Below are 26,668 nucleotides of genomic sequence, written 5' to 3'. Positions count from 1 at the left end.
GCCTTGAGAAATGCTCCTTTCATCTAATTCTAGCTCTTCCCTTGGCAGAGAGGGTACACAATGCTGAAGGTAGATGGTTAAAGGGAAACCCAAAACCTGGATATAGGGGCTTTTCAATAAAAACCTAAGACAGATTTAAGATGGTAGATGAGAACTAGGTCTCCCTTTGGGTTACCAGCCTAAAGACTTTAGTTAAGTTTCATTTATTTTCTTCTTTCTTTTTTTTGGTAAACTACTGAATGTTTTTTAGGCTACAGTAGTGACTAGGCCTCATGAGTATTTTTCTCTATTTGTTTCTTCGCAGAAACTGTATCTCGAAAATTCTGAACTTGCTTTAGCTTCAAGTAAGGAGGAGTAAGAGTTCTCCTTGCTCATTTTAGTGATAAGATCCCCTCTATCACTTCCTAAGCCCAGAAGTTCAGTGTCTGTGAACTGCCTTGTACATGCCAGGCACACACTGCTAACCCCTGAGATGCAAACAGGAAGCTGTGGTCCCCTCTTTGGAGAGGTCTGGCATAAACAGCTGAAACGGTCCCAATGTAATACAGCCATCAGCCAGATACAGAAGAGGTTAACTCTTTGGGTAGATCAGCAAAGGCCTTCATAGCTGGTTGCATGTATGCCGTAAGGAGAGCAGCACAATTTGTGCCCCTGTGAGTGTCATAGTCTTTTCTCCTCCGTCTTTGTAGATGATCCTTTAGTAGAATTTCTGTGGGTTGTACCCTGGCCCACTTGTATTCTACCAGGAATGTTTTCAATGTGTGGTAACTCAAGCCTTGCTGCCCTGACACCTCCACATGAATTTGAAGCAATAACTAGGGAACCTTCAGTAACAGTTGGCATATTGAGATGGCATCATTCCCAAAACAACATCTTAATGAGGTCTGTGCTTCAGGAGCAACGCTTCTAGTTTAAATATACTCGGGCATGTCCTGTGTAACTGGAAGCCATGTGGCAGAAGTGGCTGTGATCACAGCGTGGTTCAGTCCTGCATTGGAAGGGTCTTATTGGAGCAGCTTCTCTAAGCTCAGCAACTCCAGACCTGGGTAGGAGGGTGCTGTACATAAGGCAGGAGAAAGAGAATATAACAAAGCAGGGACTTCTTAGTGATTAAGACTCTGCCTTCCAATGCAGAAGTGTGGGTTTGATCCCTGGTTGGGGAACTAAGATCCCACATGCTGCAGGGTGCAGCCAAAAATTTAAAAATAAAACTTTTTTTTTTCTTAGAAAAAGAGAAAGTAAGAGAATAAAACATATCAGCCTTAGCCCCTTTTAGGGAATGTGTGTATAGAAGAACCCTCCTGCAAGTGCAGGAGACATGAGAGACCCAGGTCAATCCCTGGATCGGGAATATCCCCTGGAGGAGGGCACAGCAACCCACTTCAATATTCTTGCCTGTAGAGTCCCATGGACAGAGGAGCCTGGTGGGCTACAGTCCATGGGGTCACAAAGAGTCAGACATGACTGAAGCAACTTAGCATGTAAAAAATCTGAGATACAGATTCTAGTCTTCACATAGCTTCCAACCCATCCCTCCATACCCCACGCCACCTGCTTACCCACCTAGAACCTGAGCTGCACATTTAAAAACCAGTAGTTCAGAGAAGATTCTCAGTTCTATCTAGGTAGAGGTCGGTTAAAGGAGAAACCTCCAAAGCCATCCTCACCCTGGATGCCTAAGACCCTCACAGTGCTAATTGCATTGATGGCCCCATCCAGTGGGGATTTAATATATGCAGGCTTTTTTTTTTTTTTTTAATTAGCACACTTGTTCTCTTAAGAGCAGAAAATAAACGCCAGGGTGAGGGTGGTGGGGAGGGAGCTTTCAGACTGAGCCACGTCTCTTGTGTTACCAGAGACCACAGCCCTCCTCAGTCATAACCCCTGAAGACTGTTTCTGTTGGCCAGCTCTCTGACCTTGAAGGGTCCAGCCAGCCGCCTTGAAAATTTGGGTGCTAGACATAATACGAGTAGAGTCCAAGAGTTATTTCTATTTTATATATTTTATGTAACTTGGCTATATTCACTTTTTATTCGTTAAAAGTTCTGTTTTTGAAGTAAGTCTAAAATACTTAACACACACACTGCCACTGACTTTTTTATATATAGGCTAACGCACATTCAGAAATATAAAGAATACTAGTGTTTATGGCAGCATCCACAAATGATCCTGTGTTGCATCACTTGGACACAGACCAAGTTAAGAGTCTGGGTTGTTCTCCAGTGTGTGTTTAACCCTTGGTTTTCTTTCTTCTGAATGTGATGAGGCAGACTTTCCTTGGAAAAATGGTTTGCGTTCAGCTGGGGAGATTGATTTTTTCTCCATCAGTTTCTCCCTTTAATAATTGAAAACTACTGTTCATTATTTACATAAAACTGTCTTTTTCTGGTCTGCTTTCCATAACCTTTCCCCTCTGAAGAATTTTAAGAATTCCCTGACTTGCCTCTGGGGGATTTTATGCCTGCTTTATCCCAGATGTGGGACATAGACCAGGCTGAGGGGTTTCTTTTTTTAATGTTCCTACTTTGAAAGACATTCTTTAACTAGGGAGCAAAGCTGCCACTGAAGAAAAGGATTTTCAAGAAAGTTAAGCAGTTTAAGAAAATATGTGAGCTTGGTTTAAATGTCTGACTTAACTGAATGACACCGAAATCCCGAGTGCGAAATGAAAAAAGCAGACAGTAGTTTCCAATAATAATGGGAAAATGCACACGTGTTCTTTCAGCCTTTTAAGTCTGGAATTTTTATTTTCTGAATGAAGGCATGTCAGTCTCCAGTCCCTGCAGCCCCCTGTCTGATCTTGCCTTGCATGCCTGCTGATGTCATCCCAGGGAACGCATGGGCTTAGCAGATGTTTACCCTACTTCTGTTAGTCCTTGTCCCCACCTTCTGCTGACACAAAGAGGATAGTCAGCTTTACTCATAATATTTTGTCTGCTCACATTCATATAGATGTATCGATCCTAATCCCTCAATCAGAATGGAGAATGTTAGAAGGAGGGGAAAACTTCAGAGTGCAGGAGGCTGTATTAAGACGGGATTTTCTCATTTTTTTCCTAACGTCCATTCAGATTCCCAGACATTTCACCACCAGCTTTTGGTTATTGTAGCCTTCATAATAATGTCCAAAAATACCATAAAATTGAAACACTTTTGTGCAATAAAATGTGAGAAGAATGCCAGCTAGGGTTTTTCTTCTCTACCAAGCAAATATTACACGATTTTCCCAAGTCCAAAGCTCTGTTTTCCACAATGAATATATCTGATGTATCATGTGTAATTAATTAAATTATTAGGTTTTAGTTTCTTCCTAGTTCACATTTTTGTTGCATTTTTGAAATATCTGAAAATTCTTAAGCTTAATTTTCATAGTATGCAAGGTGGCTGCCTACCATATATTTCCTGCTTCACTGGTCCTCTGGCTGACATAACCTCCTCTCCTTTTTATTCTCCTGTAGGATCTTTCGAAGATGGTTTGGCTGCCTTGGAGATTTGGAGATCTGATGCCACGATGAGGACTCACACACGGGGGGCTCCCAGTGTGTTTTTCATATGTTTGTTTTGCTTTGTGTCAGCCTGCGTCACCGACGAGAATCCAGAAGTCATGATCCCCTTCTCCAATGCCAACTACGACAGCCACCCAATGCTGTACTTCTCCAGGGCGGAGGTGGCCGAACTCCAGCTGAGAGCCGCCAGCTCCCACGAGCACATTGCCGCCCGGCTCACTGAGGCTGTGAACACCATGCTGTCCAGCCCCTTGGAGTACCTCCCTCCTTGGGATCCCAAAGAGTATAGCGCCCGCTGGAATGAAATTTACGGCAACAACTTGGGGGCCTTAGCAATGTTCTGTGTGCTGTATCCTGAGAACATGGAAGCCCGAGATATGGCCAAAGACTACATGGAGAGGATGGCAGCTCAGCCTAGTTGGTAGATTTTTGTCTTTTTCTTCTTACTGTATTAACTCTGTGATTTAAGTAATGAATTCATAGGGAGATTAAATCTCAGAGGCCAGATTTTCATATACTCTGTGTGTGTATGTTTGTGATTGAAAGGGAAAGATTGCTTGTTATTTGTGTTGTCAGTGGCTTATGAATGGTCTCTAGTTTCAAAGATCTAGTAACTTCCATGTTTAAAGTTAGAAGAAAAATATTTATAGATACAGTCTAACCAAAGAAAAAATAATTTGCTTCCTGAGTAAACAGTACCATCTTGATTGCTGAGATTTCTTTCCCCCTTTTTTAACACACTTGTATTACTATCATCAGGTCTTAGGTTCTGACTGACCCCCAAGTAGTTAAAACCTTTTGCCAGCAAGAGATTTCCTCCAGTTAAGATTTCTTTCCAAAAAAAAAAAAAGATTTCTTTCCATTTTAGGACAATTAGGAGCTTGAAGAGCTAAAAGTAAATGTGATAGGATTAACTGGCAATTTATAAACAAGGTCTTATCCAGTAACCAGCAAATTGCCCAAACCTGTATGAAAACCAAAGTTGTAGTATAATTATGTGAGGAATTCTAATTATGTAATAATTTACTTTCAGAAGTTCAAAATTTGAGAACAAACTTCCTGTCACTTCTTGATTAGCTTAAATTTATTTGTTTATAATTAATGTGCCTACCTGATTCCAGAAGATATGGGATGAATTAATTAGAGATTCTGTGTATAATCTTATTTAAACTGTGTTTTAATACATAGTCATGGACCAATTACATTAAAACAATTGCAAACTATATGAAATATCCTTTTTAAATTACATAGGCTGTTAATTGTCCTAGGGTTAGAAAGAGCTCATTTTTAAATGATTAGAAAAATTAGTGAATGCATTTAATGTTGTGGTGAGTTACATCTCACATATCATAGGGGTGAAGAATGGTAGCTTGCAAGCTTCCTGAATTCTGCCAATACAATAAATAAATGTAATTCTTCCTAAATTTCTGCAATATTATAAAGAATGTTGTTTGCTTGTAGAGTTTGAAGGATTTCCTGAAATTTCTTATTGAAAAAGATTATAGAAGCATTGGTAATACATTCATATCAGAGCTTATTTTTAAGGCTTATTGTTAGGTATGCATAATCATTTTGAAGCTTACAATATTTTAGATTGAAAAGAAGCTTTTTATTTGGATTGTTTCAAAGCTGAGCCATATATGCCATAGTTTCTCTTCTTGATTAACTCATTCTATTCCTGACTCCAAGAAAGAACATAAAAGATGTATGACTTCAGTTTTTATTTGCCAATCATACCTCAGTAAAGCTTGGAAAAAATTTTTAAATAATAAAAAAATGATGTATGAAAATTGGATATTTGAACTATAAATTTCTGTTAGCAGATATCACAGTTACTTGACATTGTACAGTTAGTTAAAAATGGCAGCCATATTTATAGTATTTGAGGAAAAAAATCTTTGTTGTCTATAAAGGTAAAGTCCTTTTTGTTTTAGATAGATAAGTGAAATTTGACAGATTAAGATACTGACAAAAATGTTCCAAAGAGCCATTCTGGAATATTAATTTCACTTTATGAAAGAGTAGGTCACTGGGAAGTACCACTTTATAATGGAGACTTTATCAGGATAATTACAATCACATTAAGAGACTTGCACAAGACCTGTGCAATTTTATTATAATAAAAACCATTCAGGCATATAAACACCACCTTAAATGCTGTCATTAGAAAGGAGGAAAATAAAACTTAAAAATGATCATTTTCATAGTTTCTATAAGTTCAGAATTACTGGTTGATGGAGATGTGTAGAAATATACTAGAGGACTGTTACTTTTTTTGTGGCAGTATTGATAAAAAAAACAGGTATAACTCTATGCCATTATCCAGTAACCCAAAAGCCAGCCTGTGATAGAACTGAACAGTTGAGTTCTTTCTCTTGACCTCCTGGTAGATGAAGGTCAGAAATTGAGAATTTACCTTTATGTCTGCTGTGTATTTCCTAAGTTATCTTAGCATAAAAAGTCAAGCTACTAGAATATTTTTATCTTGGGAAGAACTGTTACTAGGTGGTACTTTTAAATGATTTTATGGAAATTACTAGTTTTAAGAGCTATCGCACCCAATACCTAGACTCTTAAATTTTTAGTAAATTGTAGTTGAATATAATCAGTCCCTTTTTGAAACTTAAAATACTGCTGAATGTTTTCGTAGTTCAACTATCCATATTTAAATCAACTAAATCATACGTTCCTATTATGCCCAGAGAAAGTATTGTAGGTATTGTCGCTGTCTTAGGATATAGTTCACCTATATTTGGTTTCAGGGGAAAATAAAAGACTTTTATTTATAAAAGACATCAATATTTAATACTATTTAATTTTTAAAAATCTTCCTACAATGGCTTCATTGAGCTTAATACATTTGCCATATTCCATGAAGATCCTTCCTACTCTTTATAAAAACCAATGAGTAAATTGTGTCCATTCACTTGTTCAATTAATAAACATTAACAAACATTTATTGAGCATCTGTTGCATGTCATGTACCATATAGATGCTGGGGATTCAATGATGAAAAAAAAAATAGCTCTGTACATTTAAAATTTGCACCAAGCATAAGGGCTGCAAACACTGGGTGTCTGAAACCTAAGCTAGGACTATAGTCTCTGCTCAGAATTAAGTGTAAGGATCACTTAATGGGAGGGGGGCGGTGGTCATTAGTTTTTATTCATGAATTACTTAAAGATTTGAGGAATAAATGTGATAACGTAAAATACTTATTAGCACAGTTCCTTCTATAGTAAACCTTCTATAAATAAGAATGACAATCATAATTATTGTTACTGGTATTTACTTAGTGTTTCGATCTTGTTTAGTTTATAATTTGGTGTATGTAGGCTGTAAGGAAATAGTATTTGTTTGGGATTTATTTGGAGACTTCGCTTATCTTTGTTCAAATTGCTCTCAAAACTAGAACATCTGTTTAACGTATAATATGTTCCTTTTGGCATTATTCCATTAAAACTTTCAGTGTTGCTCCCTTGGGCCCTTTTTGTTAGCAGATAAGAATCTGATGGTAGCACCAATTGTGACGGCTCAGGGGAAAGGAACAATGATGTGTCTTTTGTCTGGTATTAAAAAGAAGTACATCTGACATATATATGCATACAGATTTATTAATGTAGTTCATTTAATTTGAATACTTTTTAAGTAAAGTCACAGCTGTAGATTTACTTATTTAACAGTCTAAGGCCATTGGAAAAGTTAAATGGAAAATATTATCTAGCTATATACTAATCTTATTATGTGTTCATCTGATAAAAGTAGAAAGGGATCTCATAGATTGATAATGATGTTGGTGATTAAAAAATAACCACATGCAGTACTGTCATCTTTTAACATTATAATTTTGTGTGTCAGTGAGTACACAAAGATGAGATGTGTCTATGTCCTGTATCTGCTTCTGTGGAGATATCCATATTCTCTTTCAGAAGCTCTCTCTGCTTTGTTCTTCTACCTTTTGTTAAGGTCATGCATTCTTCATAACATTCTCCGTAACAGTAAAAGTAACAAGGTAATTGAATTGTTCTTAACTTGGTTGTAAAAATCAAATTTTTAAAGATGTTACTTTAACCTATATATAAAATGGCACATCATTTTCAGCATCACCAATAATGTCTTTGACCTTTAAATTAAGCCTTTTTTCCTCTATAGATCTCCTCTTCCAAATGAGAGCTAGGATTTGGGTTGCAGTTGTCCCTGTGTTATATAAAAGAGTGATTAGAACTTCATCATACAACTGCTTTAAGAATAATGTGCTGAGATCATAAATCTAGACCTGGTAACAATAGAAAATGTGTTCTATTACAGTTAAAGTCATTTCTTTTTTTTATATATATCATCTAATCACCAGAGCAAGTTCTATATATGTCAGTTGACACATGGGGAAATTTATAAATGGTTGATTTCTGCATTCAGTCCATCCTTAATTAAAAAGGGAACACTGTTAGATGCCAAAAAATGAAAAATTTTCCATCAGTTTTTTTTCCTCAAGAACTTAAAGGTGAGAAAATAATAAAAACAGATCTTAGTCAAGATTTAAGGTATTTCTAAAGAGTCAGCTTTTGTAGTTTTGGAATAAGCACATATTGCTCAGTTTTCCTAAAATTTGCATATGTATATATATTTTTATTTACTTATCTTTACTTTTTTCTACTGTACCTTTCTTCCCAAAGATTAAGGGAACAAAATATAATATTCAAATAAGAGCTAGCTGAGAAACAAAAGAGGAAAGGAAAAGATGAAGAGTATCAGCTGGACTAGCAAGGAAGCAGTTGCTGAAATGCATCTTATGTCCGATGGGTGAATGGGCCACAGGTGGGCCCTAAATTCTTTTAAAAGTAAAGAAAGTAGGTTCAGTTAGTTTTGAAGTATAGTGTCCATGGGATTAAAAACAGATCAGGTACTCCAACTCCTACTCTTGACTCAAGGATCAGAAAGAAATTTCTCCTGGAATTTTCATGAAAAACTCTCCTGGTAGTTTCATGAACATCCTTCCAGTGCATGTGTGATGAATAGCACGTGCTGTCTTTTTATACTGTACTAGACTAGACACCACCCTTATGGCAGCAAGTGAGGAGGAACTCAAAAGCCTCTTGATGAAAGTGAAAGAGGACAGTGAAAAAGTTGGCTTAAAGCTCAACATTCAGAAAACGAAGATCATGGCATCTGGTCCCATCACTTCATGGGAAATAGATGGGGAAACAGTGGAAACAGTGTCAGACTTTATTTTTTTGGGCTCCAAAATCACTGCAGATGGTGACTGCAGCCATGAAATTAAAAGACGCTTACTCCTTGGAAGAAAAGTTATGAGCAACCTAGATAGCATATTCAAAAGCAGAGACATTACTTTGCCGACTAAGGTCTGTCTAGTCAAGGCTATGGTTTTTCCAGTGGTCATGTAGGGATGTGAGGGTTGGACTGTGAAGAAGGCTGAGCACCAAAGAATTGATGCTTTTGAACTGTGGTGTTGGAGAAGACTCTTGAGAGTCCCTTGGACTGCAAGGAGATCCAACCAGTCCATTCTGAAAGAGATCAGCCCTGGGATTTCTTTGGAAGGACTGATGCTAAAGCTGAAACTCCAGTACTTTGGCCACCTCATGCGAAGAGTTGACTCATTGGAAAAGACTCTGATGCTGGGAGGGATTGGTGGCAGGAGGAGAAGGGGACGACAGAGGATGAGATGGCTGGATGGCATCTCTGACTCGATGGACATGAGTCTGAGTGAACTCCGGGAGATGGTGATGGACAGGGAGGCCTGGCGTGCTGCGACTCATGGGGTTGCAAAGAGTCGGACACGACTGAGCAACTGAACTGAACTGAGACTAGACTGAGGGCAGGACTGGAAATGTTTTGCTCATACATACCTCTGTCATCTAACAGAGTATCAGGTATGTTTTTGCCCAATGAATGAATGCTCTAGTATTGTTGGATGAAGGTTCTTCAAAGTGAAGTTGACTAAAACTAGAGTGGAGGTAGAGGGGAGGGACGTATGGTTTAGTCCCAGGCTACTCTACTTTTCTTTCCTAGTCTAGCTTAGTCCTTCAGCAGAATTTTGCTCCTGCAGAAAAGTGAGATGATGTATACCTGTCAGGTGGCCTCTCTATACATTGTGTGTCTCAGCTGAGCTTATGATAGATGCATTCTCTGAGCTTGGTATTTCACTACTCTGCCTGTTGTTACAGTAATCTTCTATACCTAAAAATTAAAAAAAAAAAACTCACTTAAATGATCATCGGAAATCATGCCACACCTGAGCAACTTAAGAAAGATATAGATAAGTTGACCATATCGCACCTATTATGAAGAAATGAATGTACTGAATAGAGATTTAAAATAGAATTGTAACAAAAGATTTGTTGTTCAAGCTCTCCTGACAGCATATAGTTATCCCATGTGCATTTCTGAGCAACGGGCTTTTCAAGGCTTTTGTCTAAACATTGTAAAGCGTGGGGAAGGGGCCAAGCATAGCAGTCCTCGGATGCAGAGCTGCACTTGTGTCTTGACTCTATTTTATTAGCCTTTTGCAGGTTTTTGTGTTTTTTTTTTTTAACGTCTATAAAACCCCAGTGTCTTTGTCTTTAAAATGTGGATTGATTCTTCCCATGCAAGCAGTGTTGTTCCAAAGGTTAAATGAGATAATGCATGTAAAGCTCTTAGCATTATGTGCCTGACACATATTTTACCAAAAAGTTTATTTTTACTATACAGAAATAGATATGATCATGTAGCTTTATTCTTGACACACAGGACTTCATTTTACCTACTCACTCTGGAGTTGTGTTTTTGAGAAGTACTCTTTTTGCATCATTTTCTTCCCTTTCTTTATAGTATTTTTGCTTACTTATCATCAGAAAATAAATCACAGAGGAAAGAAATTACTTCAGTCTTGCATGGGTGCCAGTCAGCTACAGGAATTCAGAACTGGTGAGGGAAACAAAGAAAGTTGAACTTTTGGACAGAGGAGTAATTATCATTTTATTTGCAACAGACAGTGTATTAAATTCCTTGCTTGTGCGATGCAAACTTCTGGAGAGTGACATCTGAGGGCCCGTTTGCAAAATAAAATACAAAAAAATAATAAGGTAAAAAAATGCCCTTGGCATATCATAGTGAACCAATCAGTTTTATTCCTGTATGTTCCAAAATGAAGGGTGAGCACGTCACTCAGCATGGTGTGCTGGGCTTCAAATGCAGTTCCCTACAGCTGTCTCTCAGGCTTTTTACTTCTCTAAGTTGCACAGTAAAGCTGGGGATCAAAGTAGGGGAGGATGTAGAGCCACAGCACCCTAAGTAAAAAGATCGGGTTTTTCTCTCATGGCCTTACAGTGGTAAAGACCTGGAGGCATAGCCCATAGTGCACCTGGAATCCATTCAAGGAAACAAATCCAGTGGACTCAACTGCAGGGTCTCTATTAACCCAGCCCCCAGGTCCACTTGGAGAAGGCAATGGCAGCCCACTCCGGTACCCTTGTCTGGAAAATCCCATGGACGGAGGAGCCTGGTAGACTGCAGTCCATGGGGTCGCTAGGAGTCGGACATGACTGAGCGACTTCACTTTCACTTTTCACTTTCATGCATTGGAGAAGGAAATGGCAACCCACTCCAGTGTTCTTGCCTGGAGAATCCCAGGGACGGGGGAGCCTGGTGGGCTGCCGTCTCTGGGGTTGTACAGAGTCGGACACAACTAAAGCGACTTAGCAGCAGCAGCAGCAGCCAAGTCCCCTGGCTCTTTCTCCTTCATGCTTTCCTTCCGTTCTGCCCTTCCTCCTCTTTCCCCTTCTGCCTCTTTTTCTCTCTGTTCCATTCATTCAGTGATCTAAAGAAAGACACTGCTTTTACCCTGCTATAAATCCTTGCAAACAGAAGTCTAAAACTGATGACAACAAGGCTTTTTATGATGATCAGATTCTTTAATATTTACAGAAACACGTTTTAGGAACCTGGCCGTTGGGAATTCCCTTCCGGTATACCATTTAATAAACAGGTTTTTGCCAGTATTATTCCAGGTGAGGGCAGTGGGCAAGTACTGGTGTTGTGAGACCTGTGGCAGGAGGAAGCAGGTGAGGAATTGCTCAGGGTAAGGCCAAATCAGGTGTTAAGGTTAGCTGAACATCTCAGTGCTGGTTTTCATACGCAACAAGGAGACTCTTCTCCATTCAGATGAAGTGAGGTTAAAATAGTTTAATAATGCTTCTTTCTAACAACAAATGTGAGACATTTTATATCATCTCTGTTGTTGTTGTTCAATTGCTAAGTCGTGTCTGACTCTTTGGGCCCCATGAACTGCAGCATGCCAGGCTTTCCTGTCCTTCACTATCTCCTGGAGTTTGCTCAGACTCATGTCCACTGAGTCGATGATGCCATTCAACCATCTTATCCTTTGTCTTTCCCTCCTCCTCTTGCCCTCAATCTTTCCCAACATCAGGGTCTTTTCCAGTGAGTCAGCTCTTAGCAGCAGGCAGCCAAAGTATTGGAGCTTCAGCTTCAGTATCAGTCCTTCCAATGAATATTCAGGATTTATTTCCTTTAGGATTGACTGGTTTGATCTCCTTGCTGTTGAAGGGACTCTCAAGAGTCTTCTCCAAGCACCACAGTTTGAAAGCTTCAATTCTTTAGCACCCAGCCTTCTTATGGTCCAACTCTCACATCTGTATATGACTACTGAAAACACCGTATCTTTGACTACATGGACCTTTGTCAGTAAAGTGATGTCTCTCCTTTTTAATATACTGTCTAGGTTTCTCATAGCTTTTCTTGCAAGGAGCAAGCATCTTTTAATTTCATGGCTGCAGTCATAATCTACAGTGATCTTGGAGCCAGAGAAAAGAAAATCTGTCACTGTTTCCACTTTTTCCCCATCTATTTTCCATGAGGTGATGGGATCAGATGCCATGATCTTAGTTTTTTGAATCTTGAGTTTTAAACCAGCTTTTTTACTCTCTTCTTTTCACCCTCATTAAGAGGCTCTTTAGTTCCTCTTTGCTTTCTGCTATTAAGAGTGGTATCATCTGCATATCTGAGGTTATTATTTCTCCTGGCAATCTTGATTTCAGCTTGTGATTCATCCAGCCCGGCATTTCACATGATGTGCTCTGCACGTAAGTTAAATAAGCAGGGTGACAATATACAGCCTTGACGTACTCCTTTCCCAATCTTGAACCAGTCCATTGTTCCATGTCCCTTTCTAACTTTTGCTTCTTGTCCTGCATGCATGCGTGCTAAGTTGCTTTAGTTGTGTCCAACTCTTTGCGACCCCATGGGCTGTAGCCTACTCAGCTCCTCTGTCCATGGGATATTCCAGGCAAGAATACTGAAGTGGGTTGCCACAGGATCTTCCTGACCCAGGGATCAAACCCAGGTCTCCTGCATTGCAGGCAGATTCTTTACCACTGAGCCACTGGGGAGGCCCTTTGTGTCTCGCATACACCTCTAAACATAGCCAGTTGGAAAGAAATCCTGAGTTAGTTTTCCTGTGGGATCTGTTTGTTGTTTGAGTGTAACCTTCAGTCTTGGTGCAACCCTCAACTGTCTCCACAATGAGTCACGCTCTCTCCTACCTCCTGCTCTTTTAGTGTCACTTGTTGCTTTTTTAATAAAAAAAATTCACCGTGGGCTTTTAGAGTTGTCCTAGGGAGCTGTGCTTAAGGCCAGAGGAATCCTCATCCTTCTTCTGAAGGGGTTCTAAAACTGTGCTGCTCACCCCATATATACAACAAAGATGCAAGTGTGGTAAGTTCCACACCATCTTTACAATCTGGCTCTCACATTTATCTAATATTAAAACTTGCCAAGTATGTTGTTTAAATTTTATGCATTCCTTGCCCTGTATCTTGAGAGATTTGAGTTAGCAAGTGCTACATATATATATATATATATATATATATATATGTATGTATGTATTCTATTTCAGTATTGCTTTATAATCTTTTTTTAAAGTTGCCTTTATTAAGTGAAATAGTTAGTGCTAGTACCACTTAAGATGTAGGGCCTTGCTGACATTAAGTTCTCACTAATAGTGTATCAAGAGATATTTATAACTACTGGAGAATAGCAGTAACATGAGTATGTCTGTGCAGTCTTTCATAAAGCTGGCTGGTTCTTTTTACCATAGTTATCTTCAGAGTGGCTCTTTCCTTCTTCATCTTCTGCTGTATCTGCCAAGAGAGCACGTTTTTGCTGTGTTTAACACAATCTCTTTCCTCCATCCTTCCTTTTTCATTGCAATGTCAACATGCTGGTTTTGGATAGCAGGAGAAACCATAATCAGGAGACAGATCATTACACTTCTCACGTAAGCCTGCAGTTTAGAAGCTTTGTGTGTGGATGGCTTTGAGGAGAGGAATCAGGTGGAAGGGAACTAGATGGAAGCTTAGGGAGGAAGTGAAAATCACAGCTAAGCCAGAGAGAATAGGAACAAGAAGGAATGAATTTAAGGGACATTTAAGACAGAATCTACAAAGAGATTGATTGGATATGGGACACTGTTTCTCAAACTATGGTTCCTTCATCAGAATCATACAGGTCTTCTTAAAAACAGAGCTTCCTGGAACTGGGCCAGACTCAGGGAAACACGATCATTTGGAGTAGGCCAAAAAACTTTTCCTTTTAACAAGTTCCCCCTATGGTTCTAAGGCACCTAAAAATTAAATAGTGAAGGGAAGGGAGGTAGAAAGCTTGGGACTTGGTTTTTGTCTTGGGCAAATGGGTGCACAGTGATGCAGACAGGAGATGGAATGTAGAGTGGGTGTGTGGGAAAGAAAAGATAGTTCACTTTTAAAATATATATTTATTAATTTTTTGGCTGCACCGAGTCCTCATTGCCACGTGCACACTTTTCTCTGGTTGTGGCGAGTGGGGGCTGCTCTCTAGAGGCGGTGCTGGGCTGCTCACTGCACTGGCTTCTGTTGTGAAGCACAGGTCCTAAGGTGCACCGGACTCAGTAGTTGCAGCGTGTGGGCTTAGTAGTTGTGGTGCATGGGCTTAGTAGCTGTGGTGCTTAGACTCAGTTGCTCCTTGGCACGTGGGATCTTCCCAGACCAAGGATCAAACCCGTGTCCCCTGCATTGGCAGCCAGATTCCCAACCACTGAACTACCAGGGAAGTCCCTAGTTCACTTTTTTGCATGACTTTTCTCTCCACTTTAATGGTCTCACTTTGTTGGTATCACCAACTATGTGGAGAGATGAATTTCAAAGCCCTCTGTCCCTGGAATTATTACAAGCGCTTACAGATTGTCTCGGCAAATACTTTGGTATATGTTTATTGGTATAATTTTAAGGATTTCCTGGCCATATCCGTTCATTTTTACACATTCATCACCTACCACTTTCTCTTTTCTGTGGCTTTCACCCTCCTTACCTCTAGCTGTTTTTCTCCTTCCTCCCCTTTATTCAGTGCTTCACTCTCACTATCTGAATACATCTTGCTGTTGGTGGTGGTGGTGTCACTGTTGGATATGGGTGAGCTCTTCAGGAAGAATTATCTTTAGGCGGTTAAGAAAGATCAGCCTGTCATCATTCCTGTAAAACATGCCCCCATCCAGAGCTTTTGGATTCTTGAAATCTTTTTATTTCCTAGACTGTTGTGATTTTAGTGTTTTAAGCTTTTCACCAGCAGGCATCGATGTGCATCCTCAGTGATTCACTGGGCCATGTGTACTGACAGTTTCAACTCTGCCTCAATCTGGGTGGTAACAAGTTTACAGACCAGCCCTGAGCTGAGCTTTCTGCCTGCAGGGATCCAGACTCATCCACCCCTTTCCTTCCTCCTTACCCCAACTCGATGTAGACGTCAGGATCCTATTTAACTTCTCCTTCTTCCATAACATTTTCTCTAGCCCCTTATCCATCTCAATTCTCATAGGTATTATTTTTCATGTGACTTGTTGGTTTTACAGTAGTAACAGGGTTACTTACCTCGTTCTCTGATGAGGAGTGTGTGTCTTCAAGATGCAGCTTAAAGAAACTTCTTCGTAAAAACCTTTTAAACTCCAGTTTCTACCCTGCCCTGGCCAGTGTAATTCAGGTGTGCCAAGGACCCCTGCAGAACTCTTACAGGCTGTTTCGCCTACACTATCATTGTATGGATTCTACCGTTTGTTTGCCTCTGGCACGTAAGCTTATTGAGAGCAGCACCATCATCGTGTTTTACTTCTCTGTCCTGAGAGTTGAAAATGCTGTAGGGGCCGCAAGGACACTAATAATAACTTAAATGGAATGAATGAATGATCATATTTTGATGAGTGGTCTAGGCTTGCCATGAGCAGGAATCCAAGATCTGTTTTCAGTTTCGAATCGGATTTGGTGCCTTGTGCACTGTGGATGGTCATACTTATTTGGCCTCACTCTCACTCTGAGGACCTGCCTGCTGTTCATCTGTAATCAGAGGTGTTGCACCTTTGGCCCACTCAGAGGCTGGTAGCGGGTATGTCAGGATTTGACATCTCTGTGTCTGGTTCCCCAGGGAGTCTCAGATTCCCTGCTCGTTGAAGCACTTCTGCACCTGGTTTTCTCTCCTGCCTAATCTCTTGAATTTTGGTGTCCATTATCTTAACTTCCACATAATATTCATGGGTACTCCTGGTCAGGTAACCTCAATCGAATTTTGTTTTTATTTTAAAGCCACCTGCTTCAGTATTTGGAATAAATGGTAGTGATGTTAGGTGGTGGGAGTGATACTTTCTTAGAATTAAGATCAAGGACTGTGGAGTCAGACTTCCATGTTCTAATCCCATTTGTGAACCATATGACATGGAACATGTTACTTGATTTCTTAATGACTCAGTTTCCTCATCTGTAAATTGCTGATAAACATTATATAATACTTACCTTGTAGTGTTTAGAGGGTTAAATGAATTAACGAAACAGTAACTGGCATAAGGTATTAGCTATTATTTTTATCTTTATTGCTTTGCTTTTATTTTGTGTTCTTATAGTTTGATGTCAGTAAAGGTAGTTTTCATTTATAAACAAATATATGCATATAATTCATTTTATGGAAGGTTATTGTATACTTACTCTGTTCTAGATGTTGTACCTAGGTACTGGGATATAAAAATTTGACACAAGTTATACATCTTGCCTAGAGTTGTTGATCTAAGGAAAATATGAACTAATACACAATATTAAAGCAGATGATAAGGCTGTGATTGAGAAAGTACAGTGTGCAGTGGAAGACAGAGAGGTAATTAATACTTCAGCATGCCCAGCATTGGAGCGTTGGGAAGGCTTTCCTCCAGGAGCCTGAAGGACAAATAGGAATCAGCCAACCACCCTTATGGCAGAAACTGAGGAGGAACTAAAGAGCCTCTTAATGAAAGTGAAAGAGGAGAGTAAAAAGTTGGCTTAAAGCTCAAAATTCAGAAAACGAAGATCATGGTATCCGGTCCCATCACTTCATGGCAAATAGATGGGGAAACAGTGGAAACAGTGTCAGACTTTATTTTGGGGGGCTCCAAAATCACTGCAGATGATGACTGCAGCCATGAAATTAAAAGACGCTTATTCCCTGGAAGGAAAGTTATGACCAACCTAGACAGCATATTCAAAAGCAGAGACATTGCCAACAAAGGTCTGTCTAGTCAAAGCTATGGTTTTTCCTGTGGTCATATATGGATGTGAGAGTTGGACTATAAAGAAAGCTGAGCACTGAAGAATTGATGCTTTTGAACTGTGATGTTGGAGAAGACTCCTGAGAGTCCCTTGGACTGCAAGGAGATCCAACCAGTCCATTCTAAAGGAGATCAGTCCTGAATATTCATTGGAACGACTGATACTGAAACTGAAACTCCAGTACTTTGGCCACCTCATGCGAAGAGTTGACTCATTGGAAAAGACTCTGATGCTGGGAGGGATTGGGGGCAGGAGGACAAGGGGACGACAGAGGATGAGATGGCTGGATAGCATCACCGACTCAAAGGACGTGAGTTTGAGTGAACTCCAGGAGCTGGTGATGGACAGGGAGGCCTGGTGTGCTGCGATTCATGGGGTCACAAAGAGTCGGACCCAACTGAATGACTCAACTGAACTGAACTGAAGTGAAAGGGAAAGAAGAGCATGTTTCAAAGTTCTAAGCAGAAGTAACTGATGTTCAGAGACCGTGACATAAGGAAGCACAGTGCTTTTGAGGACCTGAAAATTTAATGTAGGGTGGAGATAAACAAGTATCGAGGCTTAAGTGGACAGCCAGATGCTGCAAGACCTTGTCCACCCTGTGAAGAAGTTTGGACTTTTTCTTATAAGAACTGTGAGGCCACTGAAGGGTTTTGACAGGGTAACAACGTGGTCAGATCTGTGGGTGTGTGTGACTTTTTCATTGTAAAATAGAAGTAGAACAGCATAGGAACAAATCTGTGGCTTAGTAAAGTATTTTAAAGCCTACGCCCTGGTAACCACAGCCCAGCTCCAGAAACAGAACTTTGCCAGTCACCCTTGGAAGCCCCTGGTTGGCCCCCTAGTCACAGCTCCCTCTGCCTCCTACAAAGACGCCCCTGACTTCCAGGGTCATCAATCATGTCCTATGTTTCTTTATAGTTTATTCAAGTGTGCATCCCTAGGCATAAGTTTAGTCTTGTTCATTTTTTAAAATGTTTAAGTCTTTCTCTGCAGTTTCCCCTCCATCCCTTTATTTTTGTTACAGTTTATCTGTGGAAGAACTTGGACCCTTTGACCAGTTCAGTGTCCTGCAATCTGGATGTTGATTGCAGCCTCAAGGTGCAGTGTAGTGAGTTCCTCCACCCTTGGGGTTTCCTAGAAACTGACAGCTGTGTGCCGAAGCTTGATCCAACTCTGTTTTGATCACTTTAACACAAGCATAGGTGGTGGCTGTTCTCTGATCAGGAGACACAAACAGGCTGCCAGTTTCTGCACGTGAAGGACTTTTGTGGTAGGAAGAATCTCTGATCACATGGGAAGAGTAGATTGCAGAGGTCAAACCAGGAAGACCAGTTAGGCCTTTAGTGTTTATCCAGATGACAGCCTGGATTAGGGGTTCTGAGAAGGGAGAGAAATGATGGGTTCCAGAAAGGTCTAAGGCTTCGCATGTATGTACTGGTGTGTGCTAAGTTGCTTCAGTCATGTCTGACTCTTTGCGGCCCTATGGATGGTAGCACACCAGGCTCCTCTGTCCAGGGTATTCTCCAGGCAAGAATACTGGAGTGGGTTGCTGTTTCCTCCTCCAGGGGATATTCCCGACCCAGGGATCCAACCCATATCTCTTGCGTCTCCTGCATTGGCAGGCAGGTTCTTTACCACTAGCGCCACCTGGGAAGCCCCTTAGCATGTATGAGACTTGACAATTACATTTGAGGACAAGAAGGACAAGAAACGTTGTTTATGGGATGCTGAGAGGATGGTGGGACCTTTCAGTGAGATAGCAACACTTGGAACTCTTGGAGAACACTAATAGAGGGTTTGGTTTGGGATCAGCAAAGTTTGAAGAGCCTATGGGCCCAAGGGGAGATGTTGAGTTCATGTCTCTCCAGCATTATTTTTAGCTGCCTCCTGTTTGCTGGAAGTATACTGTGACTTTAAAAAATGTCGTTAGGGAAGAAAAATGATTTTATCCAATAAAAAATTTGCTTCTAAATACAATGGACTTAGTTTCTGTTGATAATAGGAAAATTTAGAAGGAAGGTTCAGAGCAGGTCAGATTTAATTAAAGTAGGCTTACCACAATAAATAAATGAATAACAACAAGAAGAATGAGAAGGCAAGGTAACGTGCTAAAAGAACATTACAGCCACTTGGGTGTCCTCAAATCACTTTCTGGATGTGAAGCCGAGATGAGACATCATACAGGCGGCACTCCAGGAGGAACGTGTCCACTTGAGTGAATCATGCTATTTTTCTGAAGTTGAGGGGAAAAAAAGAAAAAAAGATTCTTGATGAGGTATGGATGGCAATTTGGGCTTCTAACAATTTAATGTGCAGCTTTTAGTTTGCTTCAGGGAATTCACTCGTCTTAGAAAAAATCTAGGGAAAGGGAGAGATGAGAATAAATCCACACATATTGCTTAAATTTTATATCAACTTTAATATCTTCCCACCCTAGACTTTGAGCCATTATTTTGAAAAACCATATGAAGTTTACTATTTTACTTTCTTTGGAGAACCTGTTGACATGGGAAAGATTTGACACTATTATTAAAGCCAGTTTGAATCTTCTGCTCTTTGCTTTTCTGTCATAGCCTATTGCTTGGTTAAAGCAGATGTGGTTACATTCAGCCTTTGGGGAGGCTAATGGGTTAATGTGTCCAGTTGTTTCTGACTGTGTGGCCCCATGGACTGGCGCTCACCAGGCCACTCGGTCTACGGGATTTTACAAGCAAGAATACTGGAGTGGGTTGCCATTTCACTTTTATTTTCAGTATAACAGATAACTCTGGATAACCCTGGATCTAAAACTTGGGGATGTGTTTAGTGCCATGGCATGTTGAAATCGCTTACAAGTTTGGCTCATAATTTAATCTAAATTTACTTTACCCATTAATTCTGTTTTATAGCAAATAGCACCTCTTCCAAATTTTTTATGATTCACAAAGAAAAATCCTAAACTGGCTTTTTCCATTTTGTTTCCAGATGACTTTTTAAGAAGGACTCTTTAAAATTGTGTCCCTGGGACAAGAATAAGATAAACATTATTGGACAGGGTGCTGTTCATAAGTATTATTTCATTATCTCTCTTAAAAATAAATGACTTCAAATCCAAACAGATTGTTTGAGGGGATGAGAAATGTTTTTTGTTGTTGTTGTTTTTCTACATGGTGACAAATTATTTTTCGTTCTTGAACTGACTGTGTGGACCCATTTGCTGTTTTACACCTGCCTCCATTGTACCATCTTCTGCCCTCTTTGATCATTCTGAGCTTCTCTGGTGGTCTGGGTTCCTTTCCAGTGAACTCTCAGTGGGTTTTCCCATTTGGCTAGCTCCAGATCCTCTGCTGGAAAGTGCTCGGGGCAACCTGCTCTTGACCTGGATCCGAGCACAGAAGCCAGCTCTGAGCCTGGGTCCTTTCTGCCTACAGGATGCATCTGATGTGGCACATTTATCCTCTAAGACAGTGACTTTCAAACCTTTTTTGACTCTGACCTACAGTAAGAAGTAAAATTGACATCATAACCCAGTATACACATAACTCTCCATATGTAAATATGTAAGTAGAACCAGGCCTTGCGTTTAAGTTATGCTCTACACTCTATTTTCTATTCCATGCCATTGAATTCCACTAAAAATATGCTGCTCACAGCCCCTTATATTCATTCCACAATCTATTAATAGCTTGTGATTTATATTTTGAAATCTCCTTCTAACATTCTGATAGACACATTCCCTTTCAGAGAATCCCTTCTTAGTATCCCTTTTCTTGAAGATTTCCAGTGAGGGCACTGCTTCACTCTTTGAGGTGGCTTCTTTATTCCATAATTCTAGTGTTCAGAATATTTGTTTCTAAGATATATTATTAAGCATCTTTTTTTCATTAGGAAACAGTGCAAGTCTGTGATTAATGATTACATTTCAGGTTTCCAGGGCTGAGTGGAATAAATTCTGCAGCACATTACTTCCAATTGGCACCTAGCATAAAATCAACCACAGTTCATTCACTGTTTTAAAAAGGCAACTTCAGCAAAACCTTGAAAAAGCATATTGTAAAAGAGGAAAATTCTGATAAAGCATAAAAAAGTAGTAATCTTGGGTAAATATTAACCTTATTGAGGAAACCATAATAGAAAGTAAAATATTGTTTCACGTATCCTAGCACCTTAGGGTCGGCCTCATTTTGAGTTTGATATTTTGCTGCCATCGGGGTGGCAAGACTTAGCAATTTGAGTACCATTTTTGCCATTGTTAAAGTGTCCCTCACTTTTTCTAATGTGTTTTTTTAGTTAATTTTTATTGGAGTGTAATTGCTTTGCAGTGTTGTGTTAGTTTCCGATGTATAGCAAAGTGAATCGGCTATATGTATACATATATCCCCTCTTTTTTGGATTTCTTTCCTATTTACGTCCCCACAGAGCTTTGAACAGAGTTCCCTGTGCTATACAGTAGGTTATCATTAGTTACCTATTTTACACATAATATCAATAGTGTATATATGCCAATCCCAGTCTCTCAATTCATCCCACCCTCCCCTTCCCCCTTAAAGTATCTCTCTCAGTTTTTAAACTCAATGTCACAGGTAATTATTTGCCCTTTTGCATGTGGTGATGTCAGAATATAAGAGGATTGCTTTAAAATAAGTAGGAGTCACCACGTGTTCAGACAGCAGCGGGAAGGTGGAAGATGGTGCATGCAGATGGCAGTGATGACAAGTCAGATTCTGTAAGGTCGGTGCCTTATTCTTAGGGTAGCTGTAACAAAGTACCACAGACTAGGTGGCTGAAAACAAACAGAAGTTGATTTTCTCACAGTTCTGTATACTAGACATCTGCAGTCAAGGTGTCAACAGGGTTGGTTCCTTCGGGAGGCGCTGAGGAAGAACTGTCTTTTCTCTTTTCTTTTCTTTTCTTTTTTTACTTTACAATATTGTATTGGTTTTGCCATACATCAACATGAATCTGCCACGGATGTACACGTGTTTACCATTCCTCTGGGTCATCCCAGTGCACCAGCCCCGAGCATCCTATATCCTGCATCGAACTTAGACTGGCGATTCATTTCACATATGATATTATACATGTTTCAATGCCAGGAAGAACTGTCTTACACCACTGTCTGAGCTTCAGGGGGTTGTAGGCAACCCTTGGCATCCTTTGGCTTGTAGATGTATCACTCATCATGTCTCACACATACCATCTACCATAAACACATACACACTTCTTGTCCCTCCAGTTTTCCAATGTAGATATGTTGTGATTTTAATAGAATGAAGATTGTGTTTGCATATTTTAATGAAGCAAAAGCTATTGACAGCTGAGCCATATCTTATACTGTGATTACTTTCAATTTGTGTACAACTTTTTGTTTTCTCTAGGATTACTTATAGCCTTTTTGCTTTATTTGCTTAGTTTCCTATGCATTTATCACCAGTTGCCAACCAGACTCTCACGCAGTTATGTAAATCTCTTAACCCATTCCAACAAGATATTTTTAATAAGGCATTCTTAACAGTTCGTCTTCTTGAAGAGGAAACTGCCACAGTGTTTAACTGGTTATAATCTAGATCTGCTGTATAGCAGTTGACTTACTCTTCTTTCCTCTTATGTGGTGGATCCCCTGTGCCAAGAATCTTGTGTTGTCTTCTCCTTGGTATATATCCTAATTTGGGTGGAGAAATTAAATTCTCCACTGGTTTCCAGAGGAAGTATTCATGAGAGGTAAATTTTGAAGCCTTGGTTGTCTTTTTACATTGTGTATCTATTAAAAATTATTATTAAAGAATATTTACATTATGACTGTACCAGGTCTTAGTTGCCACACATGGAATCTCTTAGTTGCAGGATACAATCTCTTAGCTGTGGCATGTGGGATCTAGTTCCGTGACCGGGGATAAACTCGGCCCCCTGCATTGGGAGTACAGAGTCTTAGCCACTAGACCACCAGGGAAGTCCCTAATAATTATTATTATATAGTTACTTTTTTAATGCAGTCTTCTTTTAACTTTTATACTAGAGTTATAAGTGATTTACCCACCACTGTTACACTATTACTCTGCATTTAAGTGTATATTTACTTTTACCATTGAATTTTATACTTTCATGTGTTTTCATGTTACTAATTGGTGTCCTTTGATTTCAGTTGGAAGAACTCCCTTTAACATTTCTTGTAAGGCCAGTTAGTAGTGATAAACTTCTTCAGCATATGTTTATCTGGAAAACTTTTTATCTTTCCTTCAATTCTGAGAGACAGTTTTACTTGGTTATTTTTGATCCACAGTTGTTGTTTTTTTTTTTCTTTCAACACTGTGAATATATCATCTCACTTTGTAAAACTCTACTGTTAGTATTATGGGAGTTCCCTTGTATATAATAAGTTGCTCTTGTCTTTCTGTTTTTAAAATTTAATTATGTGTCTTGCTGTGGGCCTCTTTAGAGGCATCTTTTTTGATACTCTGGGCTACCTCTATCTTAGTGTCTGCTTCTTTCCCCTCAGGCTAGGGAAGTTTTCAATCATTATATCTTTGCATAAACTTCTCTTTCTTCTTCCCTCTTCTTCTTACCCCTATAATGTGTATACTGGTCTTAATGGTGTCCCAAAAGTCCCTTCCCTTGGACTGCAAAGAGATCCAACCAGTCCATCCTAAAGGAAATCAGTCCTGAATATTCATTGGAAGGACTGATGCTGAAGCTGAAACTCCAGTACTTTGGCCACCTAATGCAAAGAGCTGACTCATTTGAAAAGACCCTGATGCTGGGAAAGATTGAAGGCGGGAGGAGAATGGGACAACAGAGGATGAGATGGTTGGATGGCATCACCAACTCGGTGGACATGAGTTTGAGTAAACTCTGGGAGTTGGTGATGGACAGGGAGGCCTGGCGTGCTGCAGTCCATGGCGTCTCAAAGAGTCGGACATGACTGAACTGAACTGATAAGTCTCTTATGCTATCTTCCCTGGGGTTTTTTGTTGTTGTTCTTTTCCCTTTTTTCTCCTTTGACTGGATGAATTCCACTGTCCTCTCTTTAAGTTCACTGATCCTTTTTTTTCCACTTAATGTAGTCTGCAGTTGAATCCTTTTGAATTTAGTTCAGTGCTATGACACTACAATGCTTGGTGCTTTTTAATATTTTCTATCTCTGTTGAAGCGCTCTCTTTGTTCATGCATTGCTCTCCTAACTTTGAGCATGTTTATGACTGTTGTTTTGACTCTATCAGATAATCACTCATCTCCATGTTGTTAAGACTGATTTTTAGAGATTTATCTTATTCTTTTGTTTGGAACATATTTGATTTCTAGAGATTTATCTTGTTCTTTTGTTTGGAACATATTCTCATATTTGTTCTTTTTATATTGAATCAAATCCCAAGTGTATCATTTCATTTCAGTGTTTATTTCTGACTTATGTTTAATTTTAAACATCTGAAATATTTACATGGTTCACAATATACCATGTTAGGATCATATTATAAATAATGCCGTGCTAAATAACCTTATACATATATGTTTTTCCATTTGTAATATTATTGGGTCAAAATACAAAATCCATATAAAGTTTGTTGCCAAACTCTACCCCATAGGATTTATGCTATTCTGCATCCCTGACAGCAGTTTTAAGAGTGTTTCTGTTTCTCCACAGCTTTTACTGGAGTGTTTATCATACTTGATTTTTTTTCACTGATTAGATTAGTTTTGCAGATTTAATTTAAATTTCTTTTATAATAAGTCGAGATGAAAATTTTGAATGAGAGATGTTTGCCTTTTTGTTGTTGTTGTTAACTGTCTTGTTTGTCATTTGCTCATTTTTCCAATGAGATTTTTTTTTCTTCTTACTTTTAGGAGCCTTTTGGTATATTAGGATAAATCTAACTGTATTTAAGATACATGATTAAAATATTTTTCCCAGTTTATTCATGTTTATTTGTGGTCTTTTTTTTTTTCCTATGCAAAAGTTTTTTGGGTTATTTTTGATTCATTTCATTTATATATGGCCAAAATTGTCACTCTTTTTCTTCTATTGCTCCTTGTTTTTGAATCTTAGTTGGAAAGGCTTTCCCTTCTGGTCACAAGGGAATTCATCTATGTTTTGCTTTAAGATTTATATTTCTTACTTTACATTTAGATGCCTGATTGATTTAGAATTTATTTTCTTATGTTCTGTGAGGTTTGAATTCAGTTTTCTTTTTTCTTCAAATGACTATCTAATTGTTCCAATGTAACCTGTTAAAAGGTACTTCATTTCACTGTTGATTTTAGATCACATACCTTTATCATATACCAAGTTTCCATATGTTTTTGCATCTATTTCTGAATTTTCTGTTTGGTTCCACTGGTATGTATGTCTGTTCATATGTTAGTACCACTCTGTTCTGATGAGTGAAGTTTTGAAGTGTGTTTTCTTCTCTGGCAGAGCTAGTCACCCTCCATCACTGTTATTCTCATTGACTTCCCTGGCTCTTCTTGCATGTTTAATTTTTTCTTAAAATGAAATTGTCTACGTCTAGGCATTTTTTCTCACATAATCACTGGATGCTTGCACAGTCATTGACTAAAGTGATGACATCTATGAATTGTTGAACTGAAACATTTAGAAATGTTTTACATATATAAATATAAAGCATGCTAAACATATAAAATACCAAGCTACTTTTAAATGGCCAAAAGTCATTTTATTAAGCTTTTCTGAACACTACAGGAAAATCTGTGTTATTCTCTCCTACACCTTTTCAAGTTTCAGAAATTTCTCCGTTATAACTGATTCTTTCATAATTCATTATTAGAATTTGATAGGTAAGCCTGTTTTAAACTCTAGTCCTTTGAACTCTGCCATTCTTACAGAACAGAGGTCTTGTTATCAAATCTGAATCATCTTACTTACAGTGTTTCTCCTACTTACCTTTTTAGGCTAGGCAATAGCCCAAAGCACACTTGGCCAGCAAAAATGGATTACAATTATGAATGCTGTTTGGTTCCATTTATGTAGATTATACTTGGATAGCATAAATTGAGTATTTGGATAAAAAGACTTTGTGTCAGTAAATTAAACATTGGAATAATGACACAGCAGTGCCATTTCCCTTTAACAACACTCTTCTATGTTTTATTTATATTAACTTGGTATGTTTTGACATTCAAACTAATTCATTTTCTCTGTAAACCATATAGAATACTTCTTAAGTAAAAAAGTATCTTCTTTTTAGTTTCTGCTTTTGCATAATTGACTCCTAAATATTCTTGAGTAGGGCCAGACTTACCTAAACTATTGTATTTTAGAATGTAATATTTGCAATATTAAATGTGGAGCTTTAAAATGAAGTTAAGTGGTAGTGCTCTATATTGAATCCAGTGATTTCATGAATATAGAAATGAAGACTGTGGAAGAAAATGGTCTTTTTTAGTTCTGAGTTGATACATCATTTTCCCCAAAGATGTCTTTGAAGTGAAGTGAAGTTGCTCAGTCGTGTCCGACTCTTTGCGACCCCATGGACTGTAGCTTACCAGGCTCCTCCATCCATGGGATTCTCCAGGCAAGAGTACTGGAGTGCATTGCCATTTCCTTCTCCAGAGGA

At 39.0% G+C, this 26,668-nt stretch overlaps 1 protein-coding gene across 3 annotated transcripts in view; it reads left to right on the top strand.

The window, feature by feature from the left end:
* The window catches only part of DSE (dermatan sulfate epimerase), a 74,773-nt gene that overhangs the window by 24,485 nt on the left and 23,620 nt on the right, over window positions 1–26,668 (top strand). For 2 of the 3 annotated variants that reach the window (XM_040238449.1, XM_040238450.1), the window contains exon 2: window positions 3,460–3,928. In XM_040238449.1, the coding sequence (XP_040094383.1) occupies window positions 3,513–3,928 (416 nt within the window). In that variant the 5' untranslated portion in view covers window positions 3,460–3,512. The remainder of the gene's footprint in view (window positions 1–3,459; window positions 3,929–26,668) is intronic. The other variant, XM_040238451.1, reaches the window with a different exon arrangement.

The sequence above is a fragment of the Oryx dammah genome, unplaced genomic scaffold, assembly GCF_014754425.2.
Source record: "Oryx dammah isolate SB20612 unplaced genomic scaffold, SCBI_Odam_1.1 HiC_scaffold_4, whole genome shotgun sequence".
NCBI lineage: Eukaryota > Metazoa > Chordata > Mammalia > Artiodactyla > Bovidae > Oryx > Oryx dammah.
This window is presented reverse-complemented; position numbering and strand designations above follow the sequence as displayed.